The sequence below is a fragment of the Borostomias antarcticus genome (assembly GCF_949987555.1).
Source record: "Borostomias antarcticus genome assembly, chromosome: 9".
Lineage (NCBI taxonomy): Eukaryota > Metazoa > Chordata > Actinopteri > Stomiiformes > Stomiidae > Borostomias > Borostomias antarcticus.
In genome coordinates this window covers 28,806,781-28,832,991 of record NC_140242.1, presented here as the reverse complement: position 1 = coordinate 28,832,991, position 26,211 = coordinate 28,806,781, and the positions used below count along the sequence as shown (strand labels likewise).

General features: G+C 46.4%; 1 protein-coding gene across 1 annotated transcript; it reads left to right on the top strand.

The window, feature by feature from the left end:
- The first annotated feature begins 5,561 nt into the window (after nucleotides 1-5,561).
- On the top strand, nucleotides 5,562-22,701 carry LOC311312978 (methyl-CpG-binding domain protein 5-like). The gene is made up of 9 exons (XM_084442985.1): nucleotides 5,562-5,677; nucleotides 8,519-8,621; nucleotides 8,733-8,886; nucleotides 12,452-14,608; nucleotides 17,450-17,805; nucleotides 18,363-19,352; nucleotides 21,298-21,374; nucleotides 21,776-21,851; nucleotides 22,577-22,701. Exons 1-9 carry the CDS (start codon nucleotides 5,568-5,570, stop codon nucleotides 22,637-22,639), a joined length of 4,086 nt encoding a protein of 1,361 aa, XP_084299111.1. The 5' UTR covers nucleotides 5,562-5,567; the 3' UTR covers nucleotides 22,640-22,701.
- Nucleotides 22,702-26,211: the final 3,510 nt, after the last annotated feature.

Sequence of the window (26,211 nt, the reverse complement as noted above, 5' to 3'; positions counted from 1 at the left end):
GTTGTAAACTGAGGTGTGTTTAAATATCTGCCGATTATTTTCATCCGAGGCATAAAATGGCCGCCTTACCATCAAGAATAAATCATGCCACCTTTTCCTTTGTTTTGCAAGTATTTAACAAACAGTTTCAGGGCTTGGTTGGAAGTGATTGTTGAATATTGTACAGAAGAAATTATGTATGCTATTTCTCCCCCTAAAATAAACTATAGTGACTGCTGAAGTGTCCCACGTTGTTTTTTTGATTGTTTTTTTAACCAGTGGTTATAGTTCAAATGATACCCAATCATGTCTTTATTCATTTATTCACTTGCATTTCTGATGCATTGTATTCAATAAGCTACACATCTTCACTGTAAGATTTCATCATCCCATTGACTGCATTGCTCTTGTTAAACCACTAGATGGCAGCAAAGCCTTTTGAATATTAACGCTATTTTCATCCAAACTCCCATTTCTCTCACAGTCTGTAGGCCTTCAGTGGTTAGTCACAATGACTGGCGCATTGCTAGTTATAGATGTTGCTTCTATTTGAAGTCCCTACCTCTAATTCAAAAGGTTATCACCAAATTAGCGTTATGTTCAATGGTGAGTGTTCACACATTCTCTTAGCTTACTGCATTCAATGAATGCACACCAAATATTGCTCACTTCACACTGGGCACATTTGTAATCAATTGAGAAAGAATAATCATCATAATCATAATAGTAATCATACATAATACATAATTATACACAATTCTAGGTAGTCGGATTCGCAGCTGTAGTTTAAAGTGTGACTTGTCCTGAACATTACAAACATATCCTCATTTGGTCCTTATTCCTACTAGCTGGTCTTCATGCTGGGGCCCTTCTTCTAGGCTCCAGCTGTTGCGCATGCGCAGTCACCCTCTCCCATCTTTCTATTGCGCATGCGCAGTGGCCCTCTCCCATCTTTCTATCCCAACACCCCAGAAGAGGAATAGAGGCTCCAGACCCAGAAGGATCTCTTTAATCCTCCATATTTTATAGGAATATTACTGGAATTTGATTATTTTCACCCTTTATTAACGCATAGTCCATCAGAAGCGTTTGAAGATGGAGGTTTTGAAAGAGTGGGCTTTGAATCTGTGATATTAGACAGACTGCCTCTTAGAGAGGGACTTGTTTGGTCTGAGTCTGTCTCAGATTTGGCCCTGGCCTGGCTCGGCTCGGCTCGGCTCGACTGTCCTTTCTGAGGGGTGTTTCTCTCCGTGCTGTGTTGACCCAAGCCCCTGGACCTGCTGGACCTGCTGGGTCCTGGTCTCTCCCTGCTCTCTCTCCTAAAGGAAGACCACAGAGGTAAGAGACTCCATGTTGGCTCAGATGTAAACCGTTAGCATGCTAGCTAGTTAGCATGCTAACTTAGCTACTGTTTACCGTTAGCATGCTAGTTAGCTCACTTAGCTACTGTTTAGCCACTCGGCTAGTTAGCATGCTAACCGTTACAGCTAGTCAGTCAAATCAGAGAAACCACACAAATAAATCATTTTATAAGCATTTATGCCACCAGAATTGCTTGATATAACGTTATGAAATGGTCTCATCTCATTTCATCTGGAAGCTAATGTGGGTTGTATTTGTCTACATCCATATGATGTGTCTGGTTAGCTTAGCTGGCTAACATTACACCAACAGTCTCATTGGACACTAACTAATGTTAGCTTGTAGGATACTAACTTAATACTTAATAACTAATACTAACTATCTAGCTCACAGGCTAGCTAGCCTGGTAACTGTGAGCTAACATGGGCCCCAAGTCTCTAAATGCTAGGTAAGGGGGTTGTAGCTACAGGATCAGCTGGCTGGTCTGGGGTCAGCTACTGGACTCCTTGATTTTCTTATTCATGTCCACTAATTGGGCCTCCACTAATTAGGCCTCTACTAATTAGGCCTCCACTAATTAGGCCCAACGCGTGGTGTTAGAGGGCACTTCACCTTCTGAATGTTTCATATCACATCTTTGTGATCTGTGTTTCTCATCTAAGAAGATCATACTGGTTTTGCACACATTTGCAAATCAGAGATCATACTAATTGACTTTATAACGTTGATTTTGTGGCTCATGGTGACAGTCAACTCCATGAGTTTTTCTATTTTATTGTGCTGAGCATCCTAAAACTGCACTTTATTCTGGTGCTAAGTGCCTGATCAGCATCTATGGTTTGTAATGGTGGTCACCAGTCTGTCTGTAAAAACACCCAGAAGAAAGCATTCCCTCTCTGAGACATAACCAGAGCATCAGTGTACTGTGAAGTGGTGGGGCTTGGGTGGGTTAGAGGGAAGGTCTTGGGTGGGTTAGAGGGAAGGTCTTGGGTGGGTTAGAGGGAAGGTCTTGGGTGGGTTAGAGGGAAGGTCTTGGGTGGGTGAGAGGGAAGGTCTTGGGTGGGTTAGAGGGAAGGGCTTGGGTGGGTTAGAGGGAAGGTCTTGGGTGGGTTAGAGGGAAGGGCTTGGGTGGGTGAGAGGGAAGGTCTTGGGTGGGTTAGAGGGAAGGTCTTGGGTGGGTTAGAGGGAAGGTCTTGGGTGGGTTAGAGGGAAGGTCTTGGGTGGGTTAGAGGGAATGTCTTGGGTGGGTGAGAGGGAAGGTATCATGCAGTGATGGCATTTCAGTAGAAAAGATGAGGATGCAGTCAATAACAAACGCTTCATTATCAGTAACATGCTGTCTCTAAATAAATCCCAAGAGGAGACTTACCCAGAATCCCCTCTTTCACCTTCACCTTCCTCTATGAACACTAACGATCTTGAAGTTGTAGTAGTAGGCCCAGTCGTAGTAGATGTTTTATTTAACAGTTGATTTAAAAGAAGAAAAGCAATGTACCTTGTACATGCAATTCTAAATCATCAAGGAATACACAAAGTTGCTGACGTATTTCCATGGTCCTTGCTCTTAGACATGTATTACACAAAGGGACATACAGCACACAAGCAATTCCATGACTCGATACAAGACAGGTCCTTCTGCTGATTGCTAAGAGTGTCTCACCTTAATCCAATTAAATCCTGGCTTGTTTACTCACCTGCTGGCTCATCTGCATAGACTTCTACATTGGTCCTCTTGCTGTTAACCAACATGCTATATCTTAACCCTTTCGATACGACCACGTCACCGGCAACATTTTAAAAATATCTAACAAATATTTAATAATATTAAAAAAATATCTAACAAATGTAAAAAATTCCTTACTCCAACACTTGCTGAAAGCTGAGAAACTGCGCTTTCTAGTATTATAGGGAAAATCCAATTAATAATCAAAATGTTGTCACTGTACTTTCAGGGTTGCAATCTAAGTGAACCGATAGGCTATGTGTCATTTGTGTATAATTCTCAACCTTCTGTGTCTTGCTCTTAAAAAAAAAAAAATCATTTTGGACTTGTATGCCCAGTCTTGTTCATTTATGTTTTTCATTTTTGTTTCAATTCTTTTGCTTTTGTTCCATCTGGCACGGAGTTGATTGTTTGTTCTCAATGTCAGGAGTATAGATACGGTGTCTCTGAAACGGTGTACTGCACCCTGCCTAAATATTTGGCGCTGTTGAATCTAACCTCCTACCCCCCTCTGGGACTGCTACCTTGCATCCAAGACAGCCTGGCCTATTTTTCAGCTGCCTCAGTTTCCCTCCTAGCCGTAGAGCCGTGGTGGGAGACTGGAGAACCTCGCGCTGCACTTCCTCACACTGATTTATCATGTGGGGCACAGGAATTATCCTATGTGCTTCATCTTAGTATGTGGAGTTTGAAGTAGGTCTAGGTCTTAGTAGGTAGAATGCATCATCATGTAACATGTTACTTCCATCTTGTCGTTGTTGATATAAGGTTGATCAGCTGAATATTTAAAAAAACGGATTTTAGCTAGTCCTATTAGTCCAAACATCAGTTGGTTTGGACGTTCCCTCCTTGGTCTCTTCAGCTGTCACAGACGGTCTACTTTTTTCAGTTGTTTAGCACAGAGGGAAGCCAATTCTTAATTCCCAACATTTTGTGTGCGCGTCGGGCCCTGGATGAGTCATCCGTCACAGGAAGCGCCCGGCGTTCACACACTGTAATGCAATATCAGAGCGCTGCTGTTTATTTCGCCCCAGAGGACAGACATGTTTTTCTGACAGGCAGCTGAGACGACTCAGAACAGGACACACAGGGTCAGCCGGGGTCCTCGGGTGACAGGACACTCTGGCCTAACATCTCAGCGAGGACCTTAACATTTGATTTGACTTTGCCTATCGCAGGAGCAAGCTGGCTTATATGAAAACGCTAGACCAGTACAACAGATGCACTAAACTATTATGAACGCTGGTATATCGTGCATCCCTAGAAATGAACTTGTGAAGTGGTAGTTGGCTGCATTGCACTGTTCTCTAGTCGTAGTAGTAAAGCAAGGCAAGTTTATTTGTAGAGCACATTTCAGCAACAAGGCAATTCAAAGTGCTTTACATGAGACATTAAAAGCATCAGACGTTACAAGCGTCCAGCAGCAGAGCTACCCATATAAGGCCATGCTGAGAATGACACATCCTGATCAAGACATGCGCTCGTTGGGGAGAACGGCCTACAGCTGGGCCTATACAGTTTAAGGCTTAGTCATAGTTAGTCATCACAACAAGTCCAGTATCGGCCCCGTCCCCCTGTTCAATCAGGCCCCTGGCCAATACCTCACAATGAGCAGACAGTGGGAACAGCATGGTCATATTTCTGCTGGGTGTTCTTTATTTATTAGTTTTTGTCCGCCGGTGTGATCACAGGGTGAGGGGATTTGAAGGGTGTGTGAGGCTTTTGGGATCAGATGTATGTTTTGTGAGAAATGCAGTTCAAAACATAGCCTAGGAAATTGGGCTTTCAAATGAACAGTTGCTAAAATGCAAACTAGATGCTCGCATATTCAAAATGCATTAATGAAAAGGATAATCATTAATCAACATATGTCTGGTCTGCTAATAATGTTGACAGGCTTCTTTCGAATCAGGATCCAGAATGTTGTAATTTTTTAACATAGTTTTTTTTTCTTTTTTTCTTTTTCCATAGGTGCAAGTCGGAGGCTCTGATCTTGGGATGATGTCGGGATGATGTCACGCTGACCGTATCTGAAGGGATGAGGAGTTAAGAGGCGCTGGTGGTGAGATCCAACCAGACTCGTCCAATAGCGTCTGTTGAGAACTGACCGATCCTCTATTAGAGTAGCACGCTATCCCAGCCCCGTCCACTCCAAGTCCCCAACAGAGCCCCCCCCCCCCATCCAAACCCCCCCCCCATCCAAACCCCCGCCCCATCATGGCCTCACACAGACCTTGACGGCTGTGTTTTAAACATGAAGACGTTGAGCAGGATGGAGACGAAGGACCTCAGAGGTCTGATCCGACAGTGACCCGCCGTCCTCGGAAGAAGAAGAAGACGACGACGACGACTCCAGCGGTTCCATCAGCCAGGCCGATGCGCCCCCTCCTCTCCTGGTTGGTCAGTTCTCTCCTCCCAGAGCCCCAGGATGGCGCCCGCGCCCAGCGCTCGGACGGACTGCTGATAGCTCGCAGGGCAGCGGTTGAGTGTGGGCCTACAGACGATGGACAGGACCGTGAGGTACGAGGGGCAGGGCGAGGAGAGGCGGCCCCCGGCTGAAGTCCCCATCGGCTGGCAGCGTAGGACACTCCAGTGTGGCGTCGTCTACATCAGGTAAAGACTTCTGGACATGTGGCCGAACTCAACTACATTTTTAAGACAGTATTATGTGTTTATAGTAAGGTTTTTTATGTAGGATTTTATATGTTATAACCAGGGCTGAAAATGAACACCTGCCACCGGCCAAATGCAGGTCAAATTTCCAATTGGTGACTAGATTTGGGAAGGCTATCTGAAAAAAATATATACTTGGCCGGTAGATTTTTTCATCTACAGTCCCCTTGGCAGGTGACTCACCGTGAGCCAGAAAGTAAATTTTCACCCCTGATTATATCTGTACTGTACTATTTATATTTCTGTTGACTTTTACTTCACTACGTTTTCCAACGAAAACTGATACTTTAACTATATATTTGCCCATCTTGAAACATTTGTTACTCGCTACAAAATCAAATCTTTCTGAAGGAAAAAAAGAGTCATTAAAGCAGTGTCGGAGACTAGTGAAACCTGATTGGCTGTGCAGTCTAGGTAGAGTCAATTATGCAAATGACGCCAGAAGGATTCTGGGGCGAGCTGGGTCTGATTGGGATTCCTGTGTCTGGTATCTCGAGGATGTCATGTGGTTGTTCATAATGAAGTTCATACTGGCGTAGCCAACACCAGGTATTTTTAGCCGCTAGGCTACATGGATAATGAGCACTTTATCCAACCCTCATGAGTTTGGACAGATCCAAGGTTGTTAAACCCCATCCTCTGAGAGCCCAGTCGTTTACTCTAGCTACTCACTAGGGCTGGGTTTAAAACATCGATTCATCGATTCTGAATCAAATGATTCAGAATCGATTCATGAATCCCAAAATCGATCTTTTATTTAATGAATGAATGAATAAATGAAGGAATGAATAGTTCATTCAATGATTCATTCATTCATTCATTTTTAGAAATCAGTATCGATACCCAGCCCTAGTATTGATGTGTTGCATAACTTGGCAGTCATGTAATTAAGGTTACAGCTAAAAAAAAAACAGGTTTTAGTAACACTAACCGAATCGATATTGAATCGAATCGAATTGAATCGTGATAATCGATTCTTAACCTTGTGAATCGGAATTGAATCGATTCTTGAAATTCGACTCGATACCCAGCCCTACTTCCTACCCACCCATCAGGACACTGCCAAGAGCCGAGGCACGCTGCTCAAATGGCCGCACTTCGCTCCACCACTGAGCTCACCTAGCCTCATGAGACCATCCTGGTCTCGCCAGATCACTCTCTGTTTCTTTCCGTGTATCAGTCTGGACAAGCTCCAATCAATCCGTTTGTGCCCGGTCAGAAAGTGATCTAGCCAATCGGCGTTCTGTGAGGAAATACTAGCAGCTACGCCGGGCGTGGTTTAGGTGTGACGACACTGAGAAGTGACTGAAGTTCGCCCGTGATAGATGGTGATGAGCAGATGGTTCATCCAATCACCTGCCTGTATTTGAAAGTGCCGGCCCTTTTCCAAACAGTTTCCTACCGAGCTTTCCCAGATCTAGTGCGTCAGGTTAGACCGTACATGTCATCACAATGAAGACGACAAATACCCATCGCTGTACAGTATCTAAAATAAAGGCTTTCTTTTCTTGGAGTTGGGCATCATAACAGATTAAATGTATTATGTTTAAAAAAAAATATGGTCGACTTCTAGTATTAGATGGTGAAAAGGAATTATAACGTTACTTTTAAAATGATGCCATATTCTGGTAAATTATTATTATTATTATTATTATCTGGTATTTTGGATGTAGGGTTCTTATGCTGGATACTTTAAATTTTAATACTTGAGTACATTTTCCTTAAATTTTAACCTTTGATACTCAAGTACATTTAATATCAGCTACTTTAAGACTTATTCAAGTAGTTTTATAATAGTGGACTTTCACTTCTACTTGAATAATAAGGAACTTTACTTTTACTCAAGTGTGGCTTTTGGGTACTTTATATACCACGAGATGATGATGATGATAATAATAATAATGATAATAATAATAATAATTATTATAATAATTATTATTATAATAATTATAATAATAACACTTTATTTCTATAGCACCTTTCATACAAATAAATGCATCTTAAAGTGCTTTACAACAGATAATTGTCATGCACAGAGTGCTTCTCATACGAGATTTTAATTTCCCCCCTGTAGCTGATTCTTTTATGTGCCGCACCTCGTTATGGCTACTAAATTAACCCGTGTCATAGGCCTTCTCATATTAGTGCATTTCCAATACATTTTTCCCTTTAATTGGCCTTTTACTTGTAATTCAGACGGGCTTGTAAGTCAGATTGTCACATAAGATCATTGTGACCTTTATTTTAAGTCATAAAACATGTCTTTGCGAGGAGTGGAGGAGAGGGAAGGAGGATGTGCTGTAAAAGAGTTCCAGTGCTTGAGTCAGTCATCCAGAACACCTTCTAGGGAGGCTGGTATTGCATTTGTCCCCAGGGGACACTGGTCTGGCCGAGGTGGCCTTGAGGAGAGAAGTATGGAACCAGGACCACCACCTACTTACTGTACGGAGAAATATTCTGTCCACGGCTTCACCGAATGTCTGTCGGACGCTGTGTTTTATGGCGCTATAGTTCCTCAACACGACACCTCCCTCTTTCACACGCGCGCTCTCACAGATAATTGCTTTTGAAGCACAACAAAAGACCATGCCTTATAAAATAATAGCCCTTGTTGTCGGTATGAAGGTTAGCCTCCATGTCTTGTCATGGTCTTTGTGTAGCAACTAGACACAGTATAGCCTTGTTTTCTTGTTTGATTGTTCAATGCGATATTACTTGAGTATGTGTGTAGCATCATACCGATGTGATTGGTCAGTTAATCTGGTCTTTGGCCTCTCTCAGTCCCAGTGGTTCAGTGCTAGCCTGTCTGGAACAAGTGAAGAGCTACCTGCTGACCGATGGCACCTGCAAATGTGGCCTGGAATGTCCCCTCATCATCCATAAGGTGAGTCTGGGGGTGCGCTACGATGGCGGGAACGCCAAAGAAATTCAAACCCCGACGTGAGTGTTGACCAGATACGCCGCCGATGTTAACGTGCTAACGCATCTCCCTCAGATATTCAACTTTGACCCCGGGGCGGCGGTCAGGCAGAGGACGGCGGAGGACGCCCGCGCCGACGCCGACGTCACCAAGCTGTGCATCCACAAGAGGAAGATCATCGCCGTGGCAACCCTGCACCGGAGCATGGATGGCCCTCTTCTTCACGGCGGTACGGTTCGCGCCAGAAACCGATTTTGTTTTGAGTTTCATCGAATTAGTTTCTGTCTGCGTGCAATCACCTTACCTCGTACCAGCTAATGGCACATGCAGTCTCCGTATGAGACAATTATGATAAGTTGGGAAAAATGCGAGTTGAATTATCAACACATGGATATCATTTGATCACGAAGCCATGTTTGACAGGGTGGAATGCTGCGCTGTCTCATTTGAGAGTTACGACGTGTCGACAATACGCAAAACCCTCAGCATGTTCTCCCCATGCCATGTTGGACTGAGAATAAGACCCTGTCCTCCAATAAGACCCTGTCCTCCAATAAGACCCTGTCCTCCAATAAGACCCTGTCCTCCAATAAGACCCTGTCCTCCAATAAGACCCTGTCCCTCCAATAAGACCCTGTCCCTCCAATAAGACCCTGTCCTCCAATAAGACCCTGTCCTCCAATAAGACCCTGTCCTCCAATAAGACCCTGTCCTCCAATAAGACCCTGTCCTCCAATAAGACCCTGTCCTCCAATAAGACCCTGTCCCTCCAATAAGACCCTGTCCTTCAATAAGACCCTGTCCTCCAATAAGACCCTGTCCTCCAATAAAACCCTGTCCTCCAATAAGACCCTGTCCTCCAATAAAACCCTGTCCTCCAATAAGACCCTGTCCTCCAATAAAACCCTGTCCTCCAATAAGACCCTGTCCTCCAATAAGACCCTGTCCCTCCAATAAGACCCTGTCCCTCCAATAAGACCCTGTCCTCCAATAAGACCCTGTCCTCCAATAAGACCCTGTCCTCCAATAAGACCCTGTCCTCCAATAAGACCCTGTCCTCCAATAAGACCCTGTCCTTCAATAAGACCCTGTCCTCCAATAAGACCCTGTCCTCCAATAAGACCCTGTCCTCCAATAAGACCCTGTCCTCCAATAAGACCCTGTCCTCCAATAAGACCCTGTCCTCCAATAAGACCCTGTCCTCCAATAAGACCCTGTCCTCCAATAAGACCCTGTCCTCCAATAAGACCCTGTCCCTCCAATAAGACCCTGTCCCTCCAATAAGACCCTGTCCTCCAATAAGACCCTGTCCTCCAATAAGACCCTGTCCTCCAATAAGACCCTGTCCCTCCAATAAGACCCTGTCCTCCAATAAGACCCTGTCCTCCAATAAGACCCTGTCCTCCAATAAGACCCTGTCCTCCAATAAGACCCTGTCCTCCAATAAGACCCTGTCCTCCAATAAGACCCTGTCCTCCAATAAGACCCTGTCCTCCAATAAGACCCTGTCCCTCCAATAAGACCCTGTCCTCCAATAAGACCCTGTCCTCTAATAAGACCCTGTCCTCCAATAAGACCCTGTCCCTCCAATAAGACCCTGTCCTCCAATAAGACCCTGTCCTCTAATAAGACCCTGTCCTCTAATAAGACCCTGTCCTCTAATAAGACCCTGTCCTCTAATAAGACCCTGTCCTCCAATAAGACCCTGTCCTCTAATAAGACCCTGTCCCTCCAATAAGACCCTGTCCCTCCAATAAGACCCTGTCCTCCAATAAGACCCTGTCCTCCAATAAGACCCTGTCCCTCCAATAAGACCCTGTCCTCCAATAAGACCCTGTCCTCTAATAAGACCCTGTCCCTCCAATAAGACCCTGTCCCTCCAATAAGACCCTGTCCTCCAATAAGACCCTGTCCTCTAATAAGACCCTGTCCTCTAATAAGACCCTGTCCTCTAATAAGACCCTGTCCCTCCACCAGGACCCTGTCCTCTAATAAGACCCTGTCCTCTAATAAGACCCTGTCCTCCAATAAGACCCTGTCCTCTAATAAGACCCTGTCCTCTAATAAGACCCTGTCCTCCAATAAGACCCTGTCCTCCAATAAGACCCTGTCCTCCAATAAGACCCTGTCCTCCAATAAGACCCTGTCCTCCAATAAGACCCTGTCCTCCAATAAGACCCTGTCCTCCAATAAGACCCTGTCCTCCAATAAGACCCTGTCCTCCAATAAGACCCTGTCCTCCAATAAGACCCTGTCCTCCAATAAGACCCTGTCCTCCAATAAGACCCTGTCCCTCCAATAAGACCCTGTCCTCCAATAAGACCCTGTCCTCCAATAAGACCCTGTCCTCCAATAAGACCCTGTCCCTCCAATAAGACCCTGTCCCTCCAATAAGACCCTGTCCTCCAATAAGACCCTGTCCTCCAATAAGACCCTGTCCTCCAATAAGACCCTGTCCTCTAATAAGACCCTGTCCTCCAATAAGACCCTGTCCTCCAATAAGACCCTGTCCCTCCACCAGGACCCTGTCCTCCAATAAGACCCTGTCCTCCAATAAGACCCTGTCCTCCAATAAGACCCTGTCCTCCAATAAGACCCTGTCCTCCAATAAGACCCTGTCCTCCAATAAGACCCTGTCCTCCAATAAGACCCTGTCCTCCAATAAGACCCTGTCCCTCCAATAAGACCCTGTCCTCCAATAAGACCCTGTCCTCCAATAAGACCCTGTCCTCCAATAAGACCCTGTCCTCCAATAAGACCCTGTCCTCCAATAAGACCCTGTCCTCCAATAAGACCCTGTCCCTCCAATAAGACCCTGTCCTCCAATAAGACCCTGTCCCTCCAATAAGACCCTGTCCTCCAATAAGACCCTGTCCTCCAATAAGACCCTGTCCTCCAATAAGACCCTGTCCCTCCAATAAGACCCTGTCCTCCAATAAGACCCTGTCCTCCAATAAGACCCTGTCCTCCAATAAGACCCTGTCCTCCAATAAGACCCTGTCCTCCAATAAGACCCTGTCCCTCCACCAGCCCAGAGGACTGAGAATAAGACCCTGTCCTCCAATAAGACCCTGTCCTCCAATAAGACCCTGTCCTCCAATAAGACCCTGTCCTCCAATAAGACCCTGTCCTCCAATAAGACCCTGTCCTCCAATAAGACCCTGTCCCTCCAATAAGACCCTGTCCTCCAATAAGACCCTGTCCTCCAATAAGACCCTGTCCTCCAATAAGACCCTGTCCTCCAATAAGACCCTGTCCTCCCACCAGCTCAGAGGTCTGTGGTCTGTGCAGTATTTTCCCAGCATGGGGGCCGCTGTGCTTTCTGCCCCGTCAGCATTGTTTTTCGCATTTAGAACAGAGAAGCACAATTGCGACTGTAGAACACGCATATCAAACCAAACAGAACCGGATACTTATTTTGTGTTCTTTCAATTCGGCAGCTATTTTTAGCGTAGGACAGGGTAAGGACAGGGTTCCTGGTGTCAACGCAAGACCTTCTTTATCTGCCGTGTCATGCTCTGTGCTTAAGACGTTCTTTATCTGCCGCGTCATGCTCTGTGCTTCAGGACTCAACATCCCGGCGTTGGTTTGTTTGTTTATTTCATTGGTTCATTTAGTGAGGACGGTGCATATTAATGAGCACAATACACAAGTACATAACTGTGTAAACATGCGGGATTTAGCTAGGAGCTAGTTTCCATCCGCAACATTAAACATTAAAAAGAAGTACTCAGAGGAAGGCAAATATTAAAAGATAATTACAATAATAATTTGTTGTTTGTTGGTTTTTGCAGGCGTTGCGTCTGTGGGGCCCATGGGTCATCAAGCAATAAGGAATAATCTGCACAACGGTCCCCTCAACTCTGTAGCACTGGACGGGAAGAATCCCTACAAAATGTCCTTGTCCGGTCAGCGGTACTATCAACACGAGCTGTCGTCCCCTCCTCCGAGGGATCCGTACTCGTGCCACGGAAGGACGAGGATGACCGGCGGCGACCACGGCACCCAGAGGTCGCCGTACCGCGGGCGCCACGGCGTGCTGCTCAGCCCGCCGCTCTACGGAGACGCCACGCCGTCCCCGAGGGCCGAGGTCCTGAGGAGCCCCGACCCTTCCTCGCTGGGCTTCCGCGGGCCCCTGAGGAGCCCCGACCCGGCGCACGTGAACGGCGAGCGCTTCGCTTCCCTCTCGCCGCCCGGCGTGCTGCTCCACGGCTCGCCGTCGGCCGCCCAGCCCTCGTGCGCCATGGCGGGGAGGACTAACGTCCCGCTGTCCCCCAGCGTCAACGCCAAAAGCCCCAGCATGCAACGCTCGCCCTGCGGCTACTCCCACGGCATGGAGTACCAGCAGCCCCAGCCCCACCCCGCCATGCCCCAGCTCCCCCCCTGCATCCTGCAGAAGAAGCAGGTGACCTCCGAGAAGGACCCCCTGGGTATCCTGGACCCCATCCCCAGCAAAGCCCCCAGTCAGGACGTCCTGGTTCTGACCGCGTCCAATCTCCCGCTCGCCGCCCAATCTCAGGTACCATCGATGAATGTAAACATCCCCCCCTCCATCGTCCCCCTGCCTAGCAACCTCCCCATACCGACCGCAAAGTCCGCGCTCGTCGGGCACGGCCAGAGGGTCCCTCCTCCTCCTCCTCATCCTCCTCCTCATCCCGCCTCCTCCTCCTCCCTCTCCTCCTCGCCCATCATGTCCCCCGCCCACGCGCCGCCGCCCGGCCCGCTCCGGCCCGACGAGTCTCCGCTCCGCTCGCGCTGCTCCTCCGCCTCCTCGGAGCACGGGGGCTACGGCGTGGCGTCTTGCGGCGCTGGTCCCAAGCTCCCTCCCCCCAGGTCGCCGCGCGCCTCCCTGGGGTCCCCGCGGCCCTCGTTCGCCCCGGGCGCCGCCTACAAGCAGGACGCGCCGCACCACCTGACGGACGCTCCCAGCATGCCGCTGGGGGGGGTCAGCGGCGGCCTCGGCAGGCAGCCCGGCACCATGTGCCCCCCGCCAGGGCCGGAGAGCGTCCTCCAGAGCAACCACCAGGGGGCGATGGCGCTCAACCAGAACCCCGTCTCCTTCCCCGCCAGCAGCCTACTGTCAGCAGCAGCCAAAGCACAGCTAGTCAATCAAAAGCTCGCGGATGGCGGCGTGGAGGCGGGGGGTGGCAGCGGCGGCGCCGGGGGACACCCGGGGTTGGTGGGCGGCGGCCGAGGCGGCGGAAGCCTCGACGGGCACGGCGCTTTAAACCCCAGATACGGGCCGAACGCCGGACCAGGGCCGGTCGAGGGCCAGAGCGGGAGGGCGGCGCTTCGGGACAAACTCATGGCGCAGCAGAGGGAGGCGCTCCGCAAGCGGAAACAGCCGGTGGACGGCGGCGTCAGCGGTGGCGAAGACGTGTCCTTCAACGTCCTGAAGCATCAGATGGGCGTCCCGGGGTCCTCGGGCTACCCGGAGCCCATGAGGAGGGGTCTTCAGCAGGGGGGCCAGCCCCCCAACGCCTCCATGGCCCAGCTGCTCCAGTCCATGAGCCACCAGAGCGTCCACAACGGCCCCGCCCACCTGGCCCACCACCCCGCCCGCTCGGGGAAATCCCCCTTCTTCGAAGAAGCCGCGCCTCAGATGTCCGCCATGCAGAACCTGCAGGTCCACCAGACCCACCAGCTCCAGGTCAGAACCGACGCCTCCGGCTGCCACAGCTTCCACAGCGACGGTCGTAACGCGGGCCACGCCCTCGCCATGGAGCACTTCCCGGGTCAGATGGGCCAGATGCAGGACCCTGGCGTGGCCGGCGGCTTCGGGCCCATGGGCTACGGCGGACATGACGCCCTGGGGCCGATGGGACACCCAAGCCCTCACCGGCAGCAGTTCGGACACTATCAAAAACCATCCCAGGGCAACGTCCACTTCAGAGACAGGCCGGGGTTGCCCCCCATGATGTCCAATGGTGTTCAAGCGTTCCCTGAGTCAGGTAAGCAGCGGTTTCCTCTGGATACACTACAGAACGAAAGGCATTTTTTTACCCCAAGTAAGCAAATATTTTCGATGCAGGTTGTTCTTGTGGCCTGTTGTATGTCCTTTCTCTATTTAGCATACGATTAGATCATAACCTACAATAACCAAAGGCATTTTATTGTTCATTTTATTCTGATTTCATTTAAATGCCTTGATTAGATTGTTTTAGACCCCTTTGTTGTTGTTTTTTGTCCTTCTAAAAGATGGATTTCGGCTAATTCAGGAGGAACAAACATGCCGGCAATCATTGCTGAATCTTTTTGCATAGTGCTAAATGTAATCATCATTTTGCATTACTAAACATACTTCATGATTATATCTATGGGTTCTTGTCATTCAGTAATGTTCCATGTTATTGCCATCCTCTCACTCTCAGATAGTTTTCAGAACCAGACCCGTGTTCAGGTGAGGGTCCCACTGGGCCAGCCTGTCAGAACCAACGGGACATATTATAGCAAGACCTCTAGGATGACGGCAACAATATGAAAATGTTCAGTTATGTTTTCTGCTTATTTTCTATCATTTTACCTCATTGTGCTTTCGATCGTTGAGTCGTGTTAAGAGCAAAACTAGGACTAGGTACTCTGGGTTATTATCTTCATATCACAGCCCATATCAGGCTTACAGGTGCATGTCAGAAAATTTGAATATTGTGGAAAGTTCATTATTTTCCATAATTTAATTTAAAAAGTGAAACTTTCATATATTATAGATTCATTACACGTGTAGTGAAGTATTTCAAGGCTGATTGCCTCCATGTTGCTCCACGTTGATGCAGTCATTTGTGCAAAAGGAGCTCCCTCAGTAATGAGTGTATAAATGAACACGCTGAACATACTGGACACAAGAAGATAGGTAGATAGATGGATAGATAGATAGATAGATAGATAGATAGATAGATAGATAGATGGATAGATGGATAGAAGGATAGATGGATAGAAGGATAGATGGATAGATAGATAGATAGATAGATAGATAGATAGATAGATCGATCACATTAGTACAAAAGTGCAATAATAAAAAGTTAAGGACCACTCACAATGAGTTGAGACACAATATAATTACAACTCAAAATAGAATAGAGCGTACATGATAGTACTACACACACACAACCATACAATTGAGAATACAATACAGCATAGGGACATACAAAATACAGTCTAAAGGAGAATAAGAGTCCAAGAATGGACTTTTTCACAATATTCTACTTTTCTGAGATGCACCTGTATATGTAAGACTCTTCTAATTGCGTCCACCCGGCCTTGTGGACAGTCCAGAGCCCTCCGTGTCCCAGAGAGCACGGAGACCACCCCCATGGCAGGTCCTCTGGCCCGCGGGCATCTGCTTTGCCAAGGGTGACAGTCTGTGACGGAGCCCCCCCAGAGCCACTAACCACGCGTCACCGGTTCGCGTGTCAGATGACCGCGTCCTCTTGGCTGATGTTGCTGTCCGCGTCGTCGAGCCGGCCGCTAGTAACCTTACATTCCCTCGTCTCTGGGAAAGACTGGGCTGGAAAGAGGTCACACACAATGACAGAGCGCCCGCTCTAGTAAACAAGACGGCGCGTAGCATCGATCCACGCGCTGCGCCGGAGTCTTGAGAGGAGTGTTTTTGAGTGGTAAAGAACTCGCCCGAGGCACAAGCTTTCTCATTCATACAAATTACTTCTGGACTGCTGAAGATTTTAATAAGACTGATCTGATTTGCATCCACCAGGAGTTGACTGTGTGTATACACCTGACATATAATGATATTTGGACTTTGATGCATTTCTTTTTTTTTTTTTTACAGCAGATGTAGATTCTCCATTGGTAATTGGCCAGGGAGCCGTTGTGCCTGGATATACAGTTCCCTTCTCGTGACACAGACACACCCCACATTCATAAACATGGATGCCTTTCTGTTCCAATACAGGAGCTCCACACAAATGATCACTTTCACTTCGTGTCCAAGCTCTGTGGATTCAGCCAATGTCCTCCGAAAGCAAGTTAGCGGATCATGGTGGCTACTTTGTTTGAGGTTTGTCATCTGCTTTGTCAATGAACATTTTTGTTTTCACTAGCAATAGCCCACCCTTCTTAATTGTGTCACTGTCGGTTGCTACTCCCTTGTACTTGCCTTGCCCTGTATCCACCTGCAGACGCGCTGTTGAGCGGTACGGTAAGATACGGATGTCCCCTATGAGACTGGTAGGCTGGTATTGTAGGGGTGTGTGTCTTTAATATCTCCCCATCGATGTCTCTTCAATTGAAGCGTCTCTCCAGGGCGGTACGTTATCTAGCAGGGCTGTAGGTCACCCGGAGGTCAGGGCTGTAGGTGGTCACAGGTCACCCGGAGGTCAGGGAGAACCCAGCTGATGGAACCACAGCTGGCACACCGGTGTTCGGTTCTAAAAACACAGCTTTTATTTCTCATATTCCACATCGTCTGTTGCTTTGTTTCCTCATTCGTCCAATCAGCACCTCGTCAGTTAACGAGCCCTAGGTTTATACCCACGCTGTCTTTACTAGACCACTGTGTATTTGCTGACGTCATCTTATTTGGGACGATGTCCTCAGATGTATTTATTATTTAAGCGCTGTCGTCCCCTGACTCTGACGCTCCTCCTCACACAAACTGACCAGTGATATGTCCACCTCCAGATTAGCCCGGGGCAGGACTGCTCTCAGATCAGGTCTCCCTCTCCTTCTCTCCCTCTCTGATCCCTTCTCTCTCGCAGGTCATAACTCCCCCCCTCTCCGTTTGTATCTCCCCTACGCCCCCCTCCCTCTCCCCCCCCCTTCTCCCCCCCCCCCAGGCGAGAGCGGTTCTCTGAGCTGTGATCTAAGACAGGCTCAGGAGGACAGTCTGCAGTCTCTGCTCCGGAGTAGCCACACCCAGCAGCTGCTCATCCGGGGCCAGCCTCCCAACCGGGGCCAGCCTCCAGCCCTGGGCCAGCCTCCCCCCCTGGGCCAGCTTCCCACCCGGGGCCAGCCTCCCGCACAGGGCCAGCCTCCCCCCCTGGGCCAGCCTCCCCCCCTGGGCCAGCCTCCTAACCGGGGCCAGCCTCCCGCCCAGGGCCGGCTCCCCCTGCAGGGGCAGCACGGCGCGCTGGCCCCCCACGCCGACGGACCCTCGTCCAACCCCATGGACAGCCTCCTGCAGAACTTCCAGGTCAGGCCGCGCGATATCCACATCCGACCGGTGACCATCAATCAATCAATCAATCAATCAATCAACTTTATTTATACAGCACAAGTCATACAGAAAGTGCAACTCTAAGTGCTGAATATAAAAAAGCTGAAAAACAGACAATAAAAAAAAAAAAAAGGCAGTACACCAAGAAACTACAAGTGCAGGTGGAGAGAACACACCATGCTGTCTGACCAATCACATGCGTTCCCGCTGAGTGCGCTGTGCGCAGCAATTTCACAGAGAAGACAGATAGCAGTAGGGCAAGACAAGTGTCACAAGAGAACCTGCAGCCGTGAGTAGTGAAAGAATTAGCGAAAACGAGGTCAGTGAGTTAGTAGCAAGAAAGGGATCTACGTCCGTGATTTGGGAGCATTTTGGTTATTATATATTAATATTATATATTAATCGCAATTATTAATCGCAATTAGCATTTTGAAGCAAATAATCGCAATTATTATCTTTTGTCGTAATTGTGCAGCCCTACTATATTGCTGCTAAAGGACTTTCCATCAATCTTTGTTTCCTGTGTTTTCTAGGTGGGCTTGTCCGAGAGGGTCCCCCTCCCCAGCAGGACGGTGATCAGTCGGCCGGGCGTCATGCTCCCGCCCGCCGCGCCACACCAAGCCAAGCCAGAGTACCAGGCCGCCCCGCGGGCGCCGGCGGGCGCAGCCAGCAAGACCACCTCCAGCGTCATCACGTCGATGGCCAGCGTCGGCGCGTTCTCCGACCCCGTCGTCGGCGAGCCCCTCTCCCACGCGGCCAACTCCGTCATCCACGGCCCGCTGCGCTCCTTCCCCCAGGAGGCCGAGCGCCGCCAGTCCAGGGTAGGCCGGCCCCGCAAGAACCCGGAGAAGACCAGCGCCTCCCCGGGCGCCGCGGGAGCCCCCGTCCGCTTCCGAGCCCCCCGGCGCGGCAGCCAGAGGAGGCAGTGGGCGAGGGAGGCGGAGCTCCAGGAACCGGCGCCGTGGTGCGGCGATCCGCTCCCCCATCAATGCTCCTTGGACCTGAACAGAAACGGCTTCTACCTGGAGAGGCCCAAAGCTCATCCCAACACAGACCCCCAGGACCACGCCCCGCCCCAGTTCAACAGCATGTACCCCAGAAACAGCCTGTTCGCCCACATGAATGGTGGAGGAGGCGTCCCTCCAGGAAGGGCCCTCCCCAAACACCTCCAGACCCCGAGAGGCTTCCCCAGCCCAGACACTACCTTCATCAGGGACTACGCTCACTACAACGGCCACATGAACGGACACCCGAACGGCCACTACAACGGGCATTATAACGGCCACCTAAACGGGCACCTCGCCCCCAGCACCTCTGAGATTAGGAGCCGGAGCAGCGAGGAGGACCCGGGGCCTCCAGACCCACTCTTCTCTGCCGACGGGCTCCACCACAAGCCCAGGACCCAGCACGCCGGCGAGCTGCTCTGGGGGGGCCAGGGCAAAGGCGTCCCCCCCTGGCCAGAGAAGATGGGGGGCGAGGGGCACATGTACCTCCCCGGTGTGCTTAACAGCATACAAGGCAAGGTGAGACTATTGTGTGTGTGATCGTTCCTGTGACATTGACCGTGATTCGTTGCACATTTAGGAACTGTGGTCTCGAACCTCGGGACACTTTTTCTCCTCAGTTTTCCTTCATATGATGCTGCGCTGTAGTCTAATAAGTACACATGGCTGCGCTGTAGTCTAATAAGTACACATGGCTGCGCTGTAGTCTAATAAGTACACATGGCTGCGCTGTAGTCTAATAAGTACACATGGCTGCGCTGTAGTCTAATAAGTAAACATGTCAAATCAAGTAAGGTACGCTGTATTCATGTAGGCCTGAAAGACATTCATCCAGATATTATTTTGAGAGTATGTATGGAGAGGTATGAACTCACACACTGTTCTGTTCTGCATTCAAAAACATCCTCTTCTGCCTTGGACAGATACGGAGGGCAACATGATGCATTATGGGTATGACACCATCCCAGAGGTCACTTCAACAAACCATCTCCACCTGTCTGTGTACAGACATTGCGTACATGTATTCACTAACTTCTGTGCTTAGCTTGTTGTTTCCCAGTGCTTGTCTTCAGGTAATCAAACAGGGACATCTGGAAAGAAGGGAGATGTTGGCTAAAAGTGTTATGGAAAATAGACTGCACTTATATAGCGCTTTTCCACCTTAGCGGCACTCAAAGCGCTTTACAATGGCCTCTCATTCACCCATTCACACACACATTCACACACCAATAGCGGTAGCTGCCATGCAAGGTGCTAACCTGCTCATTGGGAGCAATTTGGGGTTAGGTGTCTTGCTCAAGGACACTTCGACATGTGGACAGTCAGAGCTGGGATTCGAACCACTGACCCTTCGATCATTAAACGACCCACTCTACCAACTGAGCTACAGCCGCCCTGTTATGGAAAGCTACTTATTTCTGTCTCAAGCCACATGAGACAGAAGTTTTGGAGCAGGTTTTATTTTGCTGTAGTGCAGGAGCAGGCCGGTTCTGCAGAGGTGGACATGAATAAGCAATGTTTAATATAATTTGAAATTAATAGGATTCCCTTCTGTTAATTAAAGTTTAATGCCAGTTGGTCTTTAGATAATAGGGTTAGCATTGGTTGGGTCGTAATGACTAAGAAGTGTGAAATGAAGTCATGACATTAGCCTGAGTCATGCAAACTCCTTTAAGCTTCTCTCACAAAGACACCACTAGGTTAAACAGGGTCTCTCTGTTCTCTCTCTTTGACCCCTGACCTCTGACCCCTGCACTGTTTACTGAGCCTTAAAACAATATGGATATTTTTGATAAAAATAGAGCCTTTTATACTAAGTACTGGACGTCAAAATCAGACGGACCTTTCATTTCACTTTTGTAATGCCTGATATGAAATACTGGACACACCTTTCTAGAACGTCAGTGTCTCTGGACTGTGTGGACGAGTTAGGTGGACTTTGTTCGCCTGGCCGTGCAGTTGTCGTGACTGTTGTAGAAGTTTTGATCTTAAGTCAAAAATAAAGGATTTGCCAAGGTTCGCACAAAAAAGGTTCAGTCAGATTTATTAAGAAAACAATACGATTGCAAAAGGACCTCATGATAAAACACAGAGTGGTTCAACAGAAAGAAGTGAAGCCTCCTGATCTTGTGCTGCCTTATATTCAAGCAAAACACAGGTACGGCGCTTCCAGGCTGGATTGGCTAACCCATTGTACGTCATATGAAATGGCAGGCGTGGCCGAGAATACAGACATGTGACATGGGAAAAGGCGGCAATTTCTTGGAGACAAAGGGACAAAGGATGGTTATTCTGGTGTAGACAGATTTCTAGGTGTGTGGACCTCCTGGAGGCCATCCTGTAGGTTAGCACAGCTATGTGAACGGTTGGACAAAGGTTTAAGGTGTTTGGAATAGAAAGGTCTTGAGGCCAATTGTAAATTCTATGACATGACCCTATGGCGTTGTTGTGTTGTCGTCCTCAGGTGGAGTCGGAGAAGCTCCACAGGACGCTGGCGGAGGACCTGGAGGCTCTACACAAAGCAAACAAGATACACAGGAAGTAAGTCCCCGTTCAAATCCACATCCTTACCAGCTTATCCAATACTGCATATGCGTTCATTAAAGGTACCCAATGTAGTTTTTGACCACTAGTATGCGCTCTAGAGCAAATTTGAGAAGGTGGTCCCCGAAAATCGCGTACTACGTCATTGCGTCAATACGCGGAGCACATAATAGTGACGTTTCACATATCTTTGTTGTTTTCAAAACATTAGCTAAATATCATTTTGCGAAGAAATTACAAGGTAGGAAAGACATTCAAGTGATTCAACATGTTTATTAGACTACAAGGAACCATATAATTGAAGAATTTCGAAAATAAACAAAGAACGGATTGTTTTGATTCACGTTTCATTGGGTACCTTTAAGAAGCGGTTACAGTGGGCTCTGTCTCTCTCACAGCGGTTTGGAGCTGAATCAGCACTTGGAGGCGGCTATTCAGGATGCAATGAGTGAGCTGGACAAACTGACAGGCAATGTGAGTATCCAGGTGTCTAAAAACGTGCTCTTTCAATTCTGAATCGATTCTGAATCAAATGATTCAGAATCGATTCATGAATCCCAAAATCGATCTTTTATTTAATGAATAAATGAAGGAATGAATAGTTCATTAATTCATTTAATGATTCATTCATTCATTCATTTTTGGAAATCAGTATCGATACCCAGCGCTAGTATTGATGTGTTGCATAACTTGGCAGTCATGTAATTAAGGTGACAGCAAAAAAAAAAAAAAGGTTTTAGTAACACTAACCGAATCGATATTGAATCGAATTGAATCGTGATAATCGATTCCAAATCTTGTGAATCGGAATCGAATAGATTCTTGAAATTCGACTCGATACCCAGCCCTATTCGTTAGCTATATATCATCATGATTTTGACATGCCATGTGTGTGATTTAATCAGCATGCTATTCCAGGATCTTGCTCGATCGCCTCGTTGAGGGGTCAGGGAAGAATTTTTACAGCTTACTTTTCTGGCCCCTGGGTGATGCTGTTTTTTTTGCTTCCCTCTGGAATATGTAGAGAGTGGGTCGTATGCCCACCTCCCTTGTTCTCTGTAAAGCGCATTGTGTTGCCTCTAGGTATGAAATGCGCTATACAAATAAAGCTTTGATTGATTGATTGATTGATTGATTGATTGATTGATTGATGAGACATGTAAAGGTGATGTTCTCTTGTCTATCCTGAGGTACTCCAGATGTCCCAGAGAGACAGACAGCCCAAGACCCCCAAACCCAAGAGGAGGAAGATCTCTAGATGACAGTGAATGTGTGGAGCTGCTTCTCCAGCGTGTCCCTGTCTGTTAGTCTGCACTGTTACTTCCTGCTAGGGGCGCTTGACAGTAAGAAAGAGCCAAGCAGCCCAACACTCCTTCACCACGACCATCGCTCAGACAGACAGCTCAAGTCATTAAAGAGTTTTCTAGCTGCAGACTATAGTTTTGATCTGGCTCCTTTGAGATACTGAACCATTCTATGAAAACTAGTCAGTATGAATATCGGATGCATTTGAGAGTATGTACATAGGAAACCCCTTATGTTCTTGAATTAATTGTGATTATCGTTCAGTGTTATATCATGGATGAGTCGGCTCAATTGTATATATAAAGTTGTCAAATGTACATATCAAAGCGGTTCTTCCTTTGGTTTCACTTAAAACCATGTGACTGGGTGTATTTCATTTCTTTATGCCTATTAATTCTCAAGTGAAGTAAATTGGAAGATTTGAGGGTAGATTGATTTTCTATCAGAGCATAAAGCATGCAGATACCTCCACTCACTAAACCTGCATGTTTCCTTATTTGATCCTTGCTTTTGAATGTATTTACTGTAACTATATTGTTCAACAAAAGAAAAAGCCATTTAGGGAAGGGGCCTAAAATATTCCTCTTAAATTACGAAATTGTTATTTGTATTCCCAAAGTAATATTTATTTTCTCAGAATATTTTTGATAATACAGATTTCCTGTTACATCTGCAAAAAAAAAAACTTGAGTATGAGTGTTTGTGTACATTTTCAAAAGCATAAAATCTAGACATATGTGTGTTATACTAAAATAAGTAATTCAGCATAAACTTAATTTTGAAAATGTGGTGGTTTGCCAATAATATTTAATTTATAAAAATGTTAAGATGTGGAGGGCACATGAAGTATGAAAGCTGTTAATGTGTACAAAATCATCTTGAACTTTACAGTATTAAACACAATTTTAGTCATTTGATGGGTCAAAACGCCTTAATAGTATTATGAGCTGCACATAATAGGTGCAGAATAGAATATCAGTAAATACCTTAGTTTCTTCTTCCTTCAATATGAGTTTAAATGGCCCAAGAAAGTATTAAAGTTACCTTTGATTGGATCCTCAGTCGATATCGCATCACAACTCTTATCTGCCAAAGCTACTCTTTGTCAGAGTTGGCATTTTCGTTTCTATTACCTCTAGAGTCTATTTTTAGTGGCCTTATATTTTTATTTAAAGGGTTTTGGTTTCTTTTGCACTTGTAATTTATTTATAAATGAATCCCATATTTATTTGGAGATACGATGTTTAGCAATAATACTAACAAGAGTTGAACACTCTGAAAAGCCTTAGAGTATTATATTTTTCTCCAGAACAAAGAAAGAGACAGTAAATGTATATTCAGTTAATGTAATATTAAATTGATATATTTGTGTTTAAAGAAATATACATTTCTGGACATCATTGATGTTTGTCAAGTATACAGTTTTTTTTTTTTTTTTTTACTTACTAATGTAAGTAATCTGTAGGCAATCTTCACTTTCTTTTACCCATATTTAATTTAAGGGTAAACTTTTGGATGATTGTCGTCTAAATACATATTTAAAATTTAAACATGAAAATTTACAGTTAAATTATGTGGCATCCCTAAGTTATAGACTTGAGCATCCCGTGTTAGTGATTGTCATCAACAATGTATAGATGGTTAACATTGGTTTCATCTGCTCCATTTCACAATTTTTCTCGAATTCTGCTGAAGTCTTGTCATTCAGCAAGTTGCTAGGTATATAATTGCTTGTTATGTTGGATTTTGAACAGGAGTGGAGAACCTACTGTACCACATCGATCTATTCCACAACATAATGTGCTTGGGTATCATTAGAATCGCAAAATACCCTTGTATGAGTATCAATCATGAAATGACTGTTGTATTAAATGTGAGTTTTTAACGTCTTCCCATAGTTTTATCCTGCTTCTGCTCCAGATGTTTTGTTTTATTGCGGTGATCATGAATGACTGTCTGAACAAACATTCTGCTCTCTTGGTGAAAAAGTGAACACCTCAGCCTATAGACATATTCATGTGTTATGATTTGTTTCTGTGTATGCCGTGTGCTATTAACACCAGGCTGGTCTTCCTTTCAACTGATTTAGTTGGTGCTGAGTGACCAGCATTTTCTTTTCTCATCTCAAGAGACTTTGACCGGTTGGGTGGAGGTGGTTATTTGTAAAGAAATGTGGTATGCTTTGTAAGTAGTTTTGTATTGTAACATCTGCAAGATGTTGCAGCAAAATGGCAACATCTTTTGTGATTGATGTTTTGTTTTAAGTCTAGTCTTATCTCAAAATATTGTAGCATTTAATGTGTTTCTCTATGGCAGAATGTCATAACTGTGCCTGAACTAATGGGCAGTGAAGGGTTGCTATCATGTTTTGTTCAAGATCCTTTCATGATGTCTGTTCCAAAGGGATTTCAAATCTAACAAAGTATTGCATTAATTTTGTAATAAAACGACATATTCTATCAATGGTATGGTGTTGTATGCTCTTAATCTTCATCAGATTCTCTCCTTCACTTACTTGGATCGGATGAAACTAGGCAAGCAATGAATGACTGAGAATAGGAGGCAAATATCTGACCTTTCGCTGTCTGACACATCCGACTACTAATTGGAACACCAGCATTGGTGACATTATGGAGAATAGTGTCCCATGTATCCTAGTATAAATGGCTTAGATGTGTCACCTTAGTCGACACCTAGGCTACCAGACTATCTTTGATGTCCCCACTTGTAGGTGATAGGAAATGTAGTCTACTCATCTACATCAATGGTGTGAGATAAATTGGTAGAACTTTTGTAGCAGCAATACATGGTACCTTAGGCCAAATGCTTGCCCTCTCACAAACAAATGGGAAAACATGTAGACAGTTCATTGATCAATGAGGTAAAGTGGGATCTGGTACAGGGAAGAGTAATGTAGAATGTGTGCTTGGGTCGTTTCGGTGTATTTGACAGAAAGTCAGAAGCATTGCATGCTTTCTTCATGCATGTTGTATTGCATGATTTCTTCATGCATGTTGTATTGCATGATTTCTTCATGCATGTTGTATTGCATGATTTCTCCATGCATGTTGTATTGCATGATTTCTCCATGCATGTTGTATTGCATGATTCCTCCATGCATGTTGTATTACATGATTTCTCCATGCATGTTGTATTGCATGATTTCTTCATGCATGTTGTATTGCATGATTTCTTCATGCATGTTGTATTGCATGATTTCTTCATGCATGTTGTATTGCATGATTTCTCCATGCATGTTGTATTGCATGATTTCTCCATGCATGTTGTATTGCATGATTTTCTCCATGCATGTTGTATTGCATGATTTCTCCATGCATGTTGTATTGCATGATTTCTCCATGCATGTTGTATTGCATGATTTTCTCCATGCATGTTGTATTGCATGATTTCTCCATGCATGTTGTATTGCATGATTTCTCCATGCATGTTGTATTGCATGATTTCTCCATGCATGTTGTATTACATGATTTCTCCATGCATGTTGTATTGCATGATTTCTCCATGCATG

What these genes read in the sequence shown, in the direction of transcription:
- LOC311312978 (XM_084442985.1), top strand. Translation starts at nt 5,568, where the DNA reads ATGGACAGGACCGTGAGGTACGAGGGGCAGGGCGAGGAGAGGCGGCCC. An exon ending in TGTGGCGTCGTCTACATCAG is followed by an intron (nt 5,678 to 8,518) that starts GTAAAGACTTCT and finishes GGCCTCTCTCAG; the next exon opens with TCCCAGTGGTTCAGTGCTAG. An exon ending in TGGCCCTCTTCTTCACGGCG is followed by an intron (nt 8,887 to 12,451) that starts GTACGGTTCGCG and finishes TGGTTTTTGCAG; the next exon opens with GCGTTGCGTCTGTGGGGCCC.